This window comes from Anarrhichthys ocellatus, unplaced genomic scaffold (genome assembly GCF_004355925.1).
Source record: "Anarrhichthys ocellatus isolate YVR2014 unplaced genomic scaffold, GSC_Weel_1.0 scaffold16, whole genome shotgun sequence".
In the NCBI taxonomy this organism is placed as follows: Eukaryota; Metazoa; Chordata; class Actinopteri; order Perciformes; family Anarhichadidae; genus Anarrhichthys; species Anarrhichthys ocellatus.
The window spans coordinates 5,128,889-5,146,386 of record NW_022280046.1 but is presented as its reverse complement, the minus strand read 5'-3'; the positions used below and the strand labels follow the sequence as shown (position 1 = coordinate 5,146,386).

General features: G+C 43.1%; 1 protein-coding gene across 1 annotated transcript in view; it reads left to right on the top strand.

The window, feature by feature from the left end:
• The first annotated feature begins 17 nt into the window (after nucleotides 1-17).
• Nucleotides 18-17,498, top strand: part of LOC116387963 (ephrin-A5b-like) — a 70,421-nt gene continuing 52,940 nt past the window's right edge. The window contains exon 1 of the mRNA XM_031855447.1: nucleotides 18-959. Coding sequence (XP_031711307.1) covers nucleotides 835-959 — 125 coding nt within the window. The 5' untranslated portion in view covers nucleotides 18-834. The remainder of the gene's footprint in view (nucleotides 960-17,498) is intronic.

Below are 17,498 nucleotides of genomic sequence, written 5' to 3'. Positions count from 1 at the left end.
GGAGGAGGAGTAGGGGGGGTTGGTCCGGGAGAGCATGGCCGCAGAAGCCGAAGCGCTGCAGACTCGGTTTGCTTCCTCCACATTGACAACACCGCTTCTCGTGCGCTCTCGGTGAGGTGATGTTGCGGAGCCGCTCGTCAGGGTGACGTTTTCACCCGGAGATTGTGCGCGTTTACGCAGAGAGGTTTGATTTGTTTTTTCCTGCGTGCGTTTGCTGTTTTTCGGCGGAGGGGTTAGAAGCACTGGGGCAGCTGCGGGTTCAGCCGGAGCTGAAGAAGCTGCCGGTTCGAGTCTTCTTCTTTCGGGCTTCTTCTCGGTTGAGTCACACCGAACAGGAGGAGACAGATCATAAACCGGAGAGCGCGACGCCACAAGGACTGCGTTTCTGCTCTGTTTATCTGTTGTGTTAACATTCATTCTCTGCTTTTTACATTCCCCCCCACTGCGCACCTCCTCTCCGGGAAATTAGAGGCGAGTTGGAGAAACTGTTTGCTGCGCGGAGCGGAGTTGAGCCGGCTGAAGATTGTTCAGGCAGAAATGCTGTGGCTTCCTCCCTGCTTCAAGTAGAACTGGTTTTCGAGTGAAGCGTTTGGTGCAAAGTCATTGATCTGACTGTCAAAACGCAGAGGGAGCAGTGAAACGCCGTTTTTTTTTTTTAAAAAAAGGAGAGAAAGACATTTCATTTAGTTCCAAACACCGAGCGGGGAGCTTCACCTGTAAAGCGGACTCTCCTCGCAACATTTCACCGCCACATCCGTCACCAGAAACCTTAAACCTGATCCACAGGACAGGGACTGTAATCCATTTGGCTTTCATCGGAGTTCCGGAGCCAATATGCCGCAGGTGGAAATGATCCTCTTCCTCTTCCTCGTCGTAGTGGTGTGCGTGTACGGCCAGGACCCGGCTTCCAAGGTGGTGTCCGACCGCTACGCCGTCTACTGGAACCGGACCAACGCCAAGTAAGTAGCAACCCGCCCGCTCTCACTGCAGGGACGCGCCGGCACACAGGGGCTCCCTGCGCCGACGTTGCCCGCTTGAAGCTGCACTCAAACCGGTTTACAGTAGTTTAATCGTTGAGTGACAGTACGCACGCTCGTGAGTGAGTGTGTACACTCACGAGCCCCGTTTGGTGCATCACTAGAAGCCCCCCCCCCCCCCCATTGGAGAAGCTTAACAAAACGTCACTTTATATATTTAGAATTTAAAAGCTAACCTGCCATTTCATCAATTTGTAACAATGCATATAGAACATCTGCTTTGCGCTCCCACCGTTATGAACTCTTCTCCGGCACACACAAGGTTGATCAAACGAGTGTGTGTGTGTGTGTGTGTGTGTGTCAGCTCCACTACATAATTGATGTGCTGTCTTCACTGATCGTTATAATGTGATGATACAGTCTAATAATCCTCCGTATCTGAATCAGCATGAATCCCGCTTGACGGAGGAACGAGATCATTTCCACACTGTGGATGTGCGCTATTACGCGCTAGTACGCGCTATTACGCGTTTATGTTCAGTGTCATGCTGCACGTTCAGGTTGAAAAATGAAACATATGAGGAGCGCCCGCAGAGATGCATTCCGGCTGAGCGTTACGCCGCTGCGTTGAAATAACTCTCGAGTCTCTTCCAGTCTGCTGCCACGGATTAGAAATGACAGAATTGTTTTTGTGCCAAATGGTGATACATCCTGTCAGACTGTGGAGATATTTAGTCTTTGTCAAGTTAGAGTTGATGTGGTTTATTGTACAGTAAAGCGCTGCTCATGAAGTGTATTTTGTTGTTACGGGTGACTCAAAACATGCAGTTCAAAACTTAAGGTTGCGTCCTGTTTTTTATAAAGCAAGTTCCCCCCCCCCCCACAAAAAAAGTTTGTTCATAGGAGTCCAGATCCTTCAGTTGAAATACCAAATTGACAATTCTCTCCTGAGTATGTCAGGGCACCTCCCTGGGTGACTCAGTGCTTCACTCTTGGCACTCGAGCACATGGTGTGTGTCACTATGAGTTGGAATACTTTCGCTGCCAGCGGCAGTTTCGGGCATTAGTTTATTAAATAAACAAAAAAAAGAATAGAAGTGTACATCGATGTTTGGTCGGGGACAAGAAACTGGTCTGTTGCGCTGCAGAGGAGTTGACCTGACAGGATGTTAATGATGCAAATGCAAATGTTGTGGTGGCTTCAAAGGCTGACAGAGTTCCTGCTCCGCTAACAGACGGAGATCAGAGTCTGATAACAGATTTCTGTCCCACAGAGGCTGCAGGTTGTTCTTTTCTCTCTCCTTCTCCCTCTCTCTCTCCTGGCCTTCAAACAGTTCCCAGTTCCCGAGTCTGGTTTCTTGGTTGCCATGCTCCCCCATCCAAGTGCCCCCCCCCTCCCTCCTCAATCTCTTCCTCCCCCTCCCCGACCCACGCTGGGGCAGACAATAAGGGGGTACACAGGGGCATTTCAGCAGAGGCCAAGGCACAGCGTGGCGCTCAGTCTTGTGAGAGATCCACACATGCTGAGGTCACACACTTGGTAGTAACCAGGCAAGTTGTGGGTTAAGCAGCGCAGAGGGGACCGTTGTCAGGGTCAAAACCGGGGCAGTACCGCCGGCCATGGGGCCCGGTGGCGGCCCCGGCGCGGCACCCCGCCTGGGCTTTGTCTCTGCAGAATGGGGGGCTAAATAAATGAGTAACTCTAAATGACTGTCTCCTTTTCTCATTCATGACTTTAATCTAAACCTGAGCCCGGCTGTATAATGTATAGGAGAGGGCCGTACTTAAAGACTGCCCCCCCTCCCTGACCTGTAGCAGAACCTAACAGTATTCCGTACGAGCTTGCGGGCCCCGGAACCCTGCTGTTTAATGTAACCATACTCAGTATTGGAGCCCCAGGAACCTGCTGCGGTACAGTCCCAACTTCCAGATGAGCTTTCTTACCCCCCTCTTCTGCCTTCTCTGCTGCATATTTGACCAAAGTGGGGAGAAATGGCATCCGGAGCAGCAGTCCATACTCAGCCATTCATGAAATCCCCTACAGGAGCTCTGGAATTGAAATGGGAAGTGAGTCGTGAAAAATGGAAATGCGATGACATTTTCATGTTTTTCTATTGTTTGAAAGGGGCTGAAAGAAACCTCTTTTTTGGGGTAATTTAGATAAACATGCGTCCGTGTTTGCTGGGCTTTCATCTCGGGGGGGAAATATCTTCCTGCGCTGAGGCTTGTTGCTGATTAGGCTCAGACGAGCAGGACTCTGGGAGGAGGAGGGAGATTTACAGCCCAGAGGATGGCTCAGCTTTGCCTGGAGTTTGAAAAAGCTTCCACTGACAGCGGGTAGCTGTGCTAGTATAAGCTACTTAATGAAATTAAATGAAACTCCAGAATCAGGGAGCCTCGTTAGAAAGAAAGTGCAGAGACACAGTTGATTGATTGATTGATTGACCAAAAGGGCTGCAGATAATTGTGCCATTTTGGTATTTATCCATAGTTCCCTCAGTGCAGAGGCTGCAGTAAAAGCTTTTGCATTGTTCGCTCTACTCTGAGTCAGTCCATTAGTCAAAGTGTGCACATAGTTGCTATGGAGGTTTGGAAAGTCTGGGCACTCACCTAATTTGGATATATTCCTGAAGAAGACGTGTAAAGAGTATACTTGGCAAAACACTGTTGTGACTCCTTTAGGTCGTAGAATGATTTCAGATAGTCAGAATAATGAAGAGCGATGCGTAGCGGCCGTAGCACTATCGCCAAAGTTTAGAAGCCGAAAGTACAGTACAGGGTTCCGCTTCCAAGCATAACATGTATTCATGTTTATAGATCTGTTAGAAGCCATTTGTCAGAACAATTTATTTTGAGAAAAAGTAGACCCCACCTCCTGGGAAAGAACTGCATTGTGCAACTTATAGACTTTCCTACTGCAGAATTTATGATTTACTAACATAAAAACTGAACACCCGATGGCTCATTAGAAAGTGAGAAACCTATTTTAAAAAACTAGAAATGAAGGAATTAACAACAAATTGTGTACGTGGCAAAGTACAAACTTAGCCGTAGATACTGTGTGTTTTTATTGTGATAATGAGGAATAACGTGTAGCTGCTGTTATGTTGTAGCCCGTCCTATTGACAAGGATAGAGTTAAGTTGTAATAAATGGTGAATGAATAGTTTAGAGTAAGATCAGAGACTGTGGTGTTAGTAGCTAGTTGCTAATGTCTGATCTATGTAGTATAAATAACTTATTTATTAAATATAAGTTAGTATGCCTATTAGAAAGTTGGAAATATAAAAACATTCTCTGTACATGGATTTAATATGAACACAATCGTTATTAATAGCTTCTTAAGGACCTTTGATGTATGAACAAATGATATATTAACATTAATAAAGCCATTAATTACAACTGATAAACCTTTTATATTGTGCTTTATCAGATAAGATTCAAGGAAACCGACCATTTTTCCTTTTTGTGTGATCAATAAAGTGCTATTAACCATTAATAAAGACATTAGCTACTGCTTCTAAAGCCAGTATTAAGTATGCTGTATAAGAAAGTGGCAAGAAGACAGAAACCTCCCAATAAGCACGAGAAATCAAAACCCGTAGAATAATGAAAAACAAAAACTATAGCGTTTCATGGTGGAAAAGCTCATGTAAGAAAAATGAGTCACAGATGTTGCTTGTCAGCTTCGCCGTCTGTGGCGGCAACCAAATGATGGCATGAAGTGTATGAGCGGGGTATTTACTGCTGCTCTGACAAGGAGCTATTAGTGAATTCCCTGCTCACCAGCTATTTAGCTGCTTCATTAAAACCCACCCGGGTCCATATGGTCCGCACGCAGGCGTTGCCGAGGCCCAAGGTGTTTATTTGCTGCTGATAGGTGGGATCAACGGAGATTCGGGGCCGAGTTCCGTCCCTAATCTCCCAAGCTGTTTGTGTCTCCGCCGCCATGGAAACTGATACCCCTCGTCATCAAAGAACCTCATTGGGTGGGACTAAGGACCTGACAGCTGGGGAGAGAGGGATTCCAGCATTCAGCGAGAGCACCGTCACCCCAGGGGTTTCCTTTAATCCCTGATAATGCCCATCCAAAGCTTCCCCCAGCAGATGCAACATATTTCTCCGGTAGACAATCAAAGAATTGTTTCAGAGGCCTGTTTGCATGTGTGATATAAGTGTGGCTGTTGACTTTAAAAAGGCCTCTGACGTTCTTAAGTACGTCCGGAAACTGAGTAGAACAGACAGATTGGTTTTTGGTTGAGGTTCTACCTCAGAAAATGGGAGCAAGCTCCTCGACTTGACACATTTCTTCTCGCAGCAGAGCGACCTCCGCTACTTGCTTTCCCTACTCTGCTCTCTTTTTAATCTCCACTTAAAGAAACAATACTTGATTTTTCCCTCGGTGGCGAGCCGATGTTGTGATAGATTCCCAGTGGCATTGTGAGTTGCCCCGTTTGCATTGTTCCCACTGTTTACCCTCGCTTTCCCCTCTCAGCCTCTTCCCGGGCTCCCTGCTGCTCGGTTCCGCTCGGATTAAAAAACGGGACACAAAAAAAGGCAAAGCACGTCCAAATATTGACTGGGTCTCAGGACCGCAGCCCTCTCCCAGCGTTGGCACCGAGCACCTGAAAGGCCGCCATTGTTCCGCTCGTACTCAGTGGCCCGTAGCTGAGCAGGGAGACACACTGGGAGAAGGAGGGGACGGGAGGGGGGGTGCATATGTTAACTGAGGGGGGGGGGGGGATTAGAACAGGAGGGACAATACAGTCGCGGGGGTGAGAGAAACTTCCTCATAAGAGGCCAGAGGCTACGACAGGGGGGACGGTGTTCAGGCCGTGGAGTCCCCCGGGGTGGGGTCAGAATTTTTCCACCCTGAGGAAGTAAGTGTCAATCACAAAAAGGCATCAAAGAGAGCTGACTGAATGTGATTTCCTCCGGAGAGGGTTCAGAAAGTATCAATAACCTGAGGATGAGAGGCTTCTTATCTGAGGTTTACCTTCCATTTTATTACAAAGTGCAGGAGCATTAAGCCTCCTCGCAGCACTTCAGTCTCTCAGCGCCTGAAATGAAAGAGCGCCACATCCCAGATAGGAACATCTCCTTCATATCGCGTCAAGTCCGCTACCACTCGCTGGACTTTAATCAGTCGTACCTTGCAGAATGCGTTTAATAAGTCTGAGCTCCAGAGACTCGGCTCTCTGCAGAGGGGGGGAACAGAGGTCCTGTGGAGACGCCCGTCATTCCCCGTGCTCTCTACGACCCTGCCTGCAGAGAGGAGCTGCCCCAGCCCTCCCTTTTTTATGCTCCGACTAACAAGGCGAGGGCCCTCAGGCTGCCGGAGTGTGATTGACAGGAAGTAGTGAGTTGAGGTTTACTAATAAGTGTGGCCGCTTTATTGCTTTACGGCAATGTTTCTCTCAGGCTATGGCACAGCAACTGCACTGTGGTTACAATCACTGAATTGCAAGTTGGTGAATTTTTTCTTTTCCATGACAAAAATTTCCATCTTGAAATGTATTTTATTGTCACTGTATGAGTCGCCAAAGTCTTGTTTTCCATTAGGAGCAACACATTTGTCAGTGCAGCATGATTCCAAGAGAAGTCAACCTGTTTCTAGAATTTCTAGAATTTCGTGTCAGTATGTCGATGACGGAATCACTGAACTTGCCAAATACAGTGTTCATTCCCCTGGGTTCTGGGATTTTTCTAGAACTGAGTCTCTCTCTATCTTGAAAGAACACTGAATAAAGTGAATCACTGAATTGTAATCATGAAAAAAAAAAAACATTGTAACCTAGAAAATTCTATTTCGTTAAAAACAAACTCAGCATTATAACTTAATCAGGTTTCTGCTACAAATCAGTTTCTTCAAGATTTTAAAAAGAAGAAATCTGGCAGACCACAGCCCTTGAATGAAGAAAAATCACATTTCAATCTAGATTTTTTTTTTTACTTAAAATACATTAAACAAATCTAGCAAGATTACTTCTTTCCAAAAGAAGTCGACTTGTTACTTAGACTTTTCTAGAATTGATTGTCAGTATCGTGAAAGGAGAGAGAATGAAGGTACATCGCTGCACCAAAATCAGAGAAAATCACTTGAAAATTCTACGTAAATAAATCTGTCAATGTGGCACACAATCTTCAAACTGCTTTGAATGCAAGTCACTTGTTCATCATTTATTCAATCATTTTCTGGAACAAAGTATCCTCTTGGTCTAGAAAAGGAAAATAAGCATCCAGTATAAGTAATGATCATTACAACCAGTTTTCAACATGAATCAACCTTTTCTAGAAATGATTGTCAGCATCTTGATATTCTTGATCTAAAAAACTTGAAGAAAATCTGCCAGCAATATGATTATTTCACCCGGTTTTCAATACAAATATAAACCTGTTTCAAGAAGATGTTATCTTGAAAAAAGGGAAAATGTCCCTAAAATTTAGAAAATTCACTGAAACTCTTCGGCAGGTGGAAATAATTCCCAGATTCTTTTTTAAGTATTTAAGGTTTTTTTTTAAAAACTTTTATGGCAAAAGCTACGCGATGAGACTCACTGTGTGAGTTTGGCACCCTGTGTTTGATATGCGAGACAGTCAATGGATTAGTGGGGGGAACTCTTCAGGCCTAATCTCACAGTCTCACTCCGCTGCACAGAGGTTCACTTTTCTGCCGTTTTAATCTTGCCGGGGCTTTCTTTTCTGTGTACCCTGTTTAAATGTGAGTGGTGAAATGGCATCCCCTGTGTCTTTGTAGGCACCGGTGAGGGTATTAGCAAAGAGGCTCTAAGGGGCTTAAGAGGTCAGCCCTCCCTTTGTGTGGAGACACAAAACACTTCCTGTGGGACCCTTCACCCCTCTCTGTTCTCCCCTCAGAAAGCCAGGCCCTGCCTGACCATTCACATTAATCAGCCTTAGCGCCTAATGACTGAGGTAAAGCTTTTAAAAACGGCCCCTAAAAAAGGTCCTAAAGAGCCACTAAGCTGCTAACAGACAGGGCAAGGCTGCTGCTGTTTGTCGGGCATCACACAGTATCAAAGACTGCAGGGTTGGTGCTCGGCCGAGCTAGAGTCCCTTTAGAGTCTCCTCAACAGCAGAAAAATAACCAAACAGGAGTTTTTGTAGTTTGTAAAGACTATAGTGAAGGCTGTTCATACGCGCTTGCATCTTTGTACTGTAAAATATGCAATTTTACCCAGAAATCTAAATCTTAGAGTACTATTCCCTCTTCAAGTCTTCAAGCTGTTTTGCTTGATTACAGTGCAACCATTCGCCATATTTTATGTTTTTTTTTCTTACGAGTAAATCCTAGAAATAAATTGATTTGTGTTGAAAACAGGTTGAACTAATACACTCACTGGTTCCAGCTCTAAAACTGTGACAAAAGCGGTCGCACTTAACAAATAAAGTGATTTATTAACCAAAAAGTGAAGTGAGTGCATGCGTGAAAACGTGCTGTGTGGATGTTGTGTTGTTAAAAACAAGTAAAAGAAACCCAAAAGCCCCGACACAGACATATACTGTACGTGTGTGTGCCAGCTGGGGACGGCTGCTGGCTCAGGCTTTATGAACGGGGCCCAGGTGTGTCCAATGCTGCTGATTACACTCAATCAGGTCTGCAGCCCTGGAGAAAGAAACAGCAGAGGAACCAAACAGAGACAAAGGAGATGTTTTGTTTTTTTGCAGTGTAGAAGTTAAAGGTGCATTTCAACTCCGTACTTCAAAGTAGAGAGCATATGAGGTGGGAATGGAGTCAACGGGACTGAGGGAAATCAGCAGTGTTTTCTCTCACATGTTTGGATTATTTAGAAGTGATTGAATACTCTTGTAGCGATTGTTGAGCTTCATTTTCGACTTAATGCTGTTATATGTCTGTGGTTTTGACTTGTTGGCTGCGATGTCTCCTCTGCTTGAAGACCAATGGAGGTAATGAGAGAATTGGCATGTCGGTCGACTGAAATCAGATACGATCACAGCTGAAATGTCAATTGGCTCAAAGTGCGATCATTTTGACAGCGAGGACCAAACCTCCAAGTAAATGTTTCGGGAAGCATATGTGGGTCACCGTGGCTTTGGAGGGAGGCCTAGTATGTGCACCTCCTCGTCGGGGCGACGTTTCCTGATTTGAAACGGCTGCTGACTCGTTGCTTTTTGTGTATCTTGGAACAAATTTAGACAAAGCGTGATGCGTGAGCGCGTTGCTTTTCCAGTCAAGATTTGGTGAATCACGCGTGATACACAGAGTCGGCACGTACGACAGTTTTTCTTTCAGACACACAGACAAACCAAAACATGCCAAATATGCTTTGGTAGGAGACACCGCCGCTGTCTAATTGCCTTTATCCCTCCGGTTCATATGTCTCATGTAATCATTCGGGTATGAGGGGTTTATCTGATCGTGGTTCGGAGCCGAACCACAACAGACGAGACGCCTGTTTCGCTGTTTTCAGCCTCCCGCCGTGCAATTGTTATTATTGTTATGTATCCGCATGTGAAGAAGAACAGTTGTTGCATGAACTTGGTGTGACTTTGCGAGACCTTTCGTGTGGCTCCCAGGTCCGCTGAGACTCAAAGTGTGTCCTCCTGTGTGTGATTTCAGCACGCTCGGTGCTTTGTGACACATGAAATATTAAAAAAAGCTGTTTGTGATCTCACGATAGAGCTCGGACAAACCTTCACACGCAACCAGGAGAAATCCAGGTCAGGACTTTATTGGAGGGGTCGACATCATGTCGGCTTTCCTTTTTTTCCTGGCCTGCGTTCCTTTGGTGATGAATGGCTGCAATTAAATCGATTTTTGGGTTTTTTATCATCGCGCAACTTGAGTTGCGGGGTCTTCAATTGAAATCTCAGACTGCACCGTGTACACTTTCCCCACACGTGGCTGATTTCTCCTCCTCTTCTATGTGGTGTGTGGCGGAGCGGTGGAGCACACGGGCAGCCATTTTCCAAATTCGACTCCATTTTGTTTCAGGAAAAAAAAAAAGAAGTAGGTTACGAATCCTGGGACGTCACTTGAGTGTTTTCTGATCTTTTCTGATCCCACACTCCCACTCCTGCAAGTAAATCTCCTTCTTTTACAGACACAAAGGACTCCTTAGGAAGGGTTTTATGTCTTCTACCAAGTTCTTGAAGTCTGATTTTCCCAAAATGGAAAAGAATCGGTATGAGAAGTTAAAATGTGTTTCTGATATCATGTCTTTCTTGATTAATTTTCTTGAGTCTAGTGCAGTGACCTGCTAAATTATTTTCTGGTTTTCCTCAAGAGATTTTCAAAATAGACATTAATTTCTAGAAAATGTTGACTTTTTTGTATTTGTATTTCTTTTGTACACAAGTTGAAGACAGCTTTGACCTTTCAGAAGAAAATGTTGATTTTAAGCTGGAAATTCTATGATTCTGCGTAGCGCTGATTGGAGGCATCGCCTGACTTTCATCATTTTAATATTATCTGTGAAGGTAGACCAATACAGGCTGAATTCGGGGCAAAGCTATTAGCAGCACAACAAAAGAAAGAAATATCCACCTTTACAAACAAACCAAACATTCTGTTTTTCCTTTTATAGAAATTGGCTGACACCAAACAATTTGATCTGATTTTAAAAGTGGTCCAAAAGACGTGATTCAGCTCAGTTGAGAAGTTGACAAGACAGTCTAGTTTTCTCATAACGGATGTTTGCGATATGAGTGAAACACTTTTCAGACTTGTTTCTTGAGAGCAAATCAATCGAACAATCAATTACCTTCAAACAAGTTCAATAATGTAACCCAGTGTAAGACAAGATTATTCGTCTTCGTTAAGAGTCTGACAATCCGGAATTAAGGTTTTGTGAGTTTGCTGAGTCGGCAATTCCGCAGGGACGCCCGTCGCTGATTGACCTACTAACACAATAACGAAGCCGTGATGTGTTTGTTTGTGCACAAACCCGTCGATGTGTGCCGTCTCCGCTGGCCCGTACGAGCTGGCACCCTTGGCCCGCTCATATCAGCGGTAGCAGTGCGGCAGCAGCGCGCCGGGGAGCATGCTGGGCAGACGCTGCGAGCGCTGATGATCCCCTTTTATGTCTTGGCTCCATCAGGGCCCAGAGTTATTCTAGTGCATAATTGATGGCGGAGTTAGAATAGCAGAAGTAATGCGATGAGAGGGTGCAGCCAAGCGGAGCGAAGGATCGCGTGCGTGGGGCTGCAAACATTGCAGGGGACGAGAGGAGGGCATCTGGCGTAACAGGTCCCAGCACTGAGCCGACACAGAATGTGCCACCGCCTCAGCCAATCGCATCGCTCCCCTTCCCGCCAATCAGACGTCTCCACTTTGAGTGGAGTACTACGCTCTCATGAATCGGGCAAGATTCATCTTCGGTTGTTAGTGCTTCTACTTCTTATTTGTGTGATTAAAGCCCATTCTGATGTACAATTGAAATAATGGCATTTTACTATGACTGGAAAAGGAATGTTGTAAATAACCTCGGGGGTGTTTTACTTCCTTTGTCCCTGTGGTGGATTCTGACGACGGCTTTGCGCTATCAGCAATGACAGGGTGGATATCACACCTAGACGAGCACCTACAAAGAGAAGCTAATGGCCAGACAAGCCGGTATTGTCTGTTTAACAAAAGGGACAAGGTCACCTGTCCCGTCCTGCTTCAAAGAGACGAACTCCTAGGGAACACTAAAATACAGGAGTAGAGACGGGTTTCACCCGCCCTTTCCTAACCCAAAGTTTCACTCTGATTTAATGTCACAAAGTTAGTTTTCTTATAAGCACAGAATTTGTCTGAAATTATCAATATCATTTTAAAAAAAAGACAAGATTTATTCACTGTAACAAATGTACATATGTGAAGGATTTTGTTAGAGAATGAGAAGATAAGTTAAGAGTCAAAGAAAATGATAACACACATTTGAAAAGAAACGAAAATACTTAGTGAAGTACTTCATGTAAATATTTAAGATGTGATGCACTTTTCAACACACATGTTGTTTCAACACACAAACAAAAAAAAGCAATCAAACACTTTAAACCTAAAAATTCTAAAATCAATAAGAAAATCTGGTGGTGAGATAAAGCACTTACTTTAAGTTAAAGCTCATTCATTTAATACAATTTTGTGAATTAACACACAATTAAAATCAAGAAAAGTACTTCTCAATCTATAGAATAAGCTTCAAACATACCAATCTGTGCTGGAAAGTGAAATATTTGGACCTCATTAGCAGATTTCTCTCACTTGTTTTTGGAATTACTTGTATTGGAAAATGAGGTTTTTTTGCACAGTAATCACCAGACCTCCAAACAAAAGTGCTCCTATTACCCAGACCACATGACTCCTACATACGGTGTGTGTTGTGTATCCATTTGTTTCATATTCGGTGTCTTAATATGCACCGTGTACATTAGACCCAGCTAATGGGAATTTATTGTAATTTCACGGGCAGTGAAAGTGTTCTTTTAATTATCCAGCAGCCAGCGTAATGAAAACAGTGAGTTGTGCAGAGTTTTGTGTGTGGCGATGCAGACAGTAGCCGGTGGTGTCTGAAGTCGGCTCTGAAACACAGACCTGTCCAGCAGAGCACTTAGAGGCCACTGGACCGGGACTGCGCCTATTAAGATCATAAAATCCAGCTCATAAAGATGTTTTATTTGTTTCCTGAGTGTGCCGGCTGCTTAGGTTTTCATCAGAAGTCTTTATGGCTCACTGCTCATATTTCTGTCTCTGGATGGAGGTTACTATTAAGTTTTAGTGGACTTTCGTAAGTAGCAAAAGCGTGGTCACCAAAAGTTCACTAATTGTTTTTTCTTTTCGTTAACGGCATTTTTTCTACGCCAACTTTTGGAATTTTTGGCCATTTTTATGGCAGCTGCCATAATATCTACATTACAGGGAAAACACATTCAAATGCAAGAAGAATTTGTTTAAATGTATAGATAAATATTCAAATCATTAATGTTAAGAAGAATCTGTTATATCAGATTTCCTTTGTCTGCCTCTACATAGATATTCTATATTTCTCAGAGCTCACGGCTGATACACGATTTCTAACAATGTTTTTTGTATTCTAAGTCACTTTAAAATATTTTATTAAAATGCAAATAATAGTGTATTCTATTTTATTTTAGCATAAACAATATAATTTATGATTATACTTTTCTTTGGAATGAAAATACAACATAATTTTCATTACATTGTGATATGCTTTGTATATGTATATGCATTTGCTTCAATTTGTCATATTGTAACTTTTCCAGTTTTTAATACGATGTTACAGTTACACTTACTTCAACCTATAATTTATTCATATTTTGTTTAAATGTACAGACTGTATTCATTTAACAGCATTTTACCAGAAAGAAAATAACAGATTTCAAAATAAAAAATAATCCTAGTAAATCTAAACATTTTAAATTTGTCGTAATGTAGTTATTTTTTTTTGTATCAATTTCTAATCAAATTTAAATTTTGCGTAGTTGTAGCCATAGTTTATGAAAATTAATTCTTAGTTTGGTTTGAACGTCGCTGTGATGCAGCCATTTGTCGTTGGCTCTGGGTTCGGCGTCAGCTTCGCTTATTTCGGCCTGTTTGATTACAGGCTGCAATAAAGGGGAAGAATTGATCGAAGAAGAAAAAATGGGCCCGAAGTGTGGACGTTGAAGTCCTGTGACTGCTCATCTGGGTCACGTGGTTCTTCCAGAAGTAGTGCTGGTGAGGTCTAGACACGCGATACACAGGGGGGTTAGAGAAACACGCTGGCTAAGACGTCACACACATTTACCATCCACCAAGCCACTTCTGTATGGAGGCAGGCCCGTTCGAAATTTTGCCCAGCAACCCAGCAGTGTAGTGGGAGTTGTGGTGCAGCACCACCGCTTGACACACTTCTCGACTTTTCCAATCAGATATCGTATTATTTTCTGATTGTTTCAAAGTACGGTGAAGACGCATGCCTGTCTATGAAGTTTGTGTTGAGATGATTAAAACGGTTTAAATAATTAGTCCCGTCTTGAATTAAGGTTTTTTTTACGAGCAACTGTGGCGGCTGAAGCTGAGAGGTCTTTTTATTTACTTTATTTTTATTATTTCTTGGTGATATTTGGCATTTGGAGAGAAAAATGTTCCAAAATTAGGTTAGAAATTCTCCACACAACAGTAAAAATGGATAAATATGCAAATTTGTTGCAAACCCCCCTACCGTCCCAAAAAAAGAGAAGGAAAACCATGGGGTGTGGCCTCTCAGAAAGTCACCAATCAGGATTAACCCATAACCCCGCGGCAACCAATGAGCTGTGGAGCAGCTGCGCTTTCATTGGCCCGTTGAGCACAGATAACCAAAACTGTGCCACATACACCAGGGTAGAAATAACCCAGAATTCCTGTTGCCTGAAGGGAGCAAAGCTCTTAATGCAGCATGTTGAATTCGTGCTGCAGCAGCATGGCGCTTTCTGGGGGATGTAAACTGAAATGCCAACAACTATCTGAATTAATCACTATCTGTATGGTGCCTATTCATCGTGGCAAGGACACACACACACACACACTCTTGCAGAGTCCGCCACAGTGAAAATGTTAGAAGGTTACAGGGAGCTGAGTTAGCTTTCTCTCGTTCGTACTCCCCTGCTTGCTCATTATCTCTTGCAGTGCTTCTCATGTCTGTCTTTCTCCTCCCTTTCCTCTCAAGGAAGCTCACACGTTTTTGTTCACCAACAATTATCTGAAACTCATGACAATTAAAATCAACCTCTTCAAACTGTAAACTATACACTCCCTGATTTTGTTTGAGTGAATTCCCCCCTATCAATAGGTATTCTTCATCGTCCTCGAATTCAGTATAGCAGTACACTATCCCAACTCTAATGTTGTGCCAATACCGTGTCATAGTACTCACAAATCGCCCAAATGTGGCGTAATGCTCCTGAAGTCTTTCACTTGGGAATCTGCTAAAACTTGTAAAAGCACCAGAATTTGTAAACGTGGTGAAATGACCCCGGCATATAAAATAGATGTGTTAAAGAGCCGTTAAAATGTTCTTGGCATAATCCAGAATTATGTTATAGTGCATGCAAATAACCCACATTTGCTACAGTGGGAAATGGTGTTATGTGAGATAATCACAAAAATGCTAGCAGTTTCAGAATCCCAACATTTATCTAAACAGCCTCAAAATTGTATGTTGGCCTCGTAAAAAATATTAGTTAATTTAATTTAATTTAAAAAAATATTTTATAGTACATGCTTAACCCGGAAAATTAGCTTGATTGTACCAAAAATGTGTAATTTGTGACAAATTTGGGGATCTTGTGGAAACAAAAGTGTATGTGTCATGATCCCAAAATTTGTTACAGGGCTTCTGAAATTCTCCCAAAATATACAATGCTGCACGCAGATTCTAAAATCGGATGTAGTGTCCCTGAAATTTGCTGTGTGATAATCCCGCTATTTTTTTACAGCGTTGGAGTCCACGCCATTTTTATGCGACACAAAATCCACTCAAATATATTTGTTATATTATAATCTCTCAATCCCTAATATATATATATATATATATATATATATATATATATATATATATATAATTTGTATAAAACACATTCTTTAGAGGAACACAGACTCCCACTTATTGGGTTAAACAAAAATGTAGTTATATTAATTCAAATTTTTCTTTCTTCACAACACATTTTATAGCAACGGAAATTCCCATAATGTAGGAGAGCGCCCTCAAAATGACTCAAGCTAGCACGCGTAAGCACAATCAAGACGCATAGCTTTCATATTTTATCAATGACAAACAATTAACTGGAAAACCCAGAAACGGGTCCACATTTTCTGTACATTCGCTGCCCCCCTCGGTGCCCTGCGCTGCCTCTTGATTTAGCTCTGCTAACCCCGGTGTCCAGATGTTTTTCATCCAGCTGCTGACTCCTGCTGCTCCGCTATCAGATATGAGAAGGGCGATTAAAGCTTCTCAGACTTCACAGCTTTGTTCTTCTCCCTCCAAAAACCCCCGTCAGCTGACTCCTTCACTCTCTCCAGGCTTGAGTTGAAGTCGCCTCCTCCATGTGTGCAACATACAAGCACTGGCCGTGCGGCCTCTTGACAACACTTAACGTTTCCAGTCTGTCTCAGAATGTGGGCCTGTTTTGAGAGTGAGGACCATTTCTTCTTCTTCTGAGAAAATGGTTTTGGTCGTGACCTCGTACACGAAAAAGGTTCATAGTCTGCACAGATGAATGTCGGGGCATTGGTGATTTTAATTTGGCGGTGTGTAATCTGTTGTGGAAAATGAGTCTGCAGACTTCGGGGAGACGACGTGATCGCACACACATACTTTTACACACACTAACTCACAGGCCATGCATGCCTGGACACATTGGCAAGCACACACAGATGCAGACGCACACTTGTGAGCAAGGGTGTCATATGTTTATCCTGTAAGTCAGCTGTTTGATCATAATTTGTGATTAATCAGCCATGAGAGCTTTTGAATTAAGAGCAGCTTTTCATGTCAGAGTAACTGCAGCCTAATCCGTCTGGCCTTTCCCAAATGCTTTATAGTTTAGCAGAGCAGATGACACAGAGCGGAGCGGCTCGGTGCTGGTGCTGGTTACGGAGTGTCTTAGAACTGGAAAGTCCCAGCCGTGTCTGGAGCGCGATAAATTCCATCGATTAATGGTGCAACGAGGAGGATATTTTATTACTCAGAAGCATCTGCTGCACACAATCCGAGTAGGTGAGGACTCTGCACTCTCTTTTGTCTCCAATGAACGTTTCAGGTATGCAGGTTCAGAGATTTACAGCAGGGAAAAACAAATCAAAAGGAACCAAAACCCCTAAAGGAAGTGATTCCATAAAGACGTTAAAGTCTGTAAGAGAGTGAAGAATGTATAATAGCAGAGTTACTCCATAAACCGACCGAGGTTCCTGTTTACTTTAAAACCATCATCACGGGCAACAACAGCTAATATCTGATCAATTAAGCTGATAATGTCACAGGACTAAACTGTTCTTAAGACAGAAGATCTATATTACTATCTTACTGCTTTATACGTGATGGTTCTGGTTTCCTCCATATATATAGGAGCAGTCAATATGCTAACACGGCTAACAGTTTGTCCCGCTGGTTAAAGAAATCTGGTCAGTTTGCAGTCCGAATTAAGTGCCACGACTGCTTTATTTGCCGGAGTCCGGGTATCTCTCGGGTAAAACACTTTGTTTTTTGCCTTTTTAGTTTGAAAGAATACAGGAATTTATCGATAGATTTTACTACATGAAGCATTTTTGGAATCACGCTCTCTGCAAGAGGACGTTGTTCATTGTGAACGGGGCTTTATTAAAGCAAAAGACGTAAAATGTGGGTGCGTTTAAGATTGGAGGTGAAAATCTGTTAAACCTGTTAAAGATATGTGTATATATTATATATATAAGACCGTTTGACAGAGCGTCAAGATTCAGTTTAGATCCAGATATTTTCTTCTAGCGACGCGTCGGACAAACGCTTCTGGCTTTTGCATCTTTGATGGTGTTAGTGCT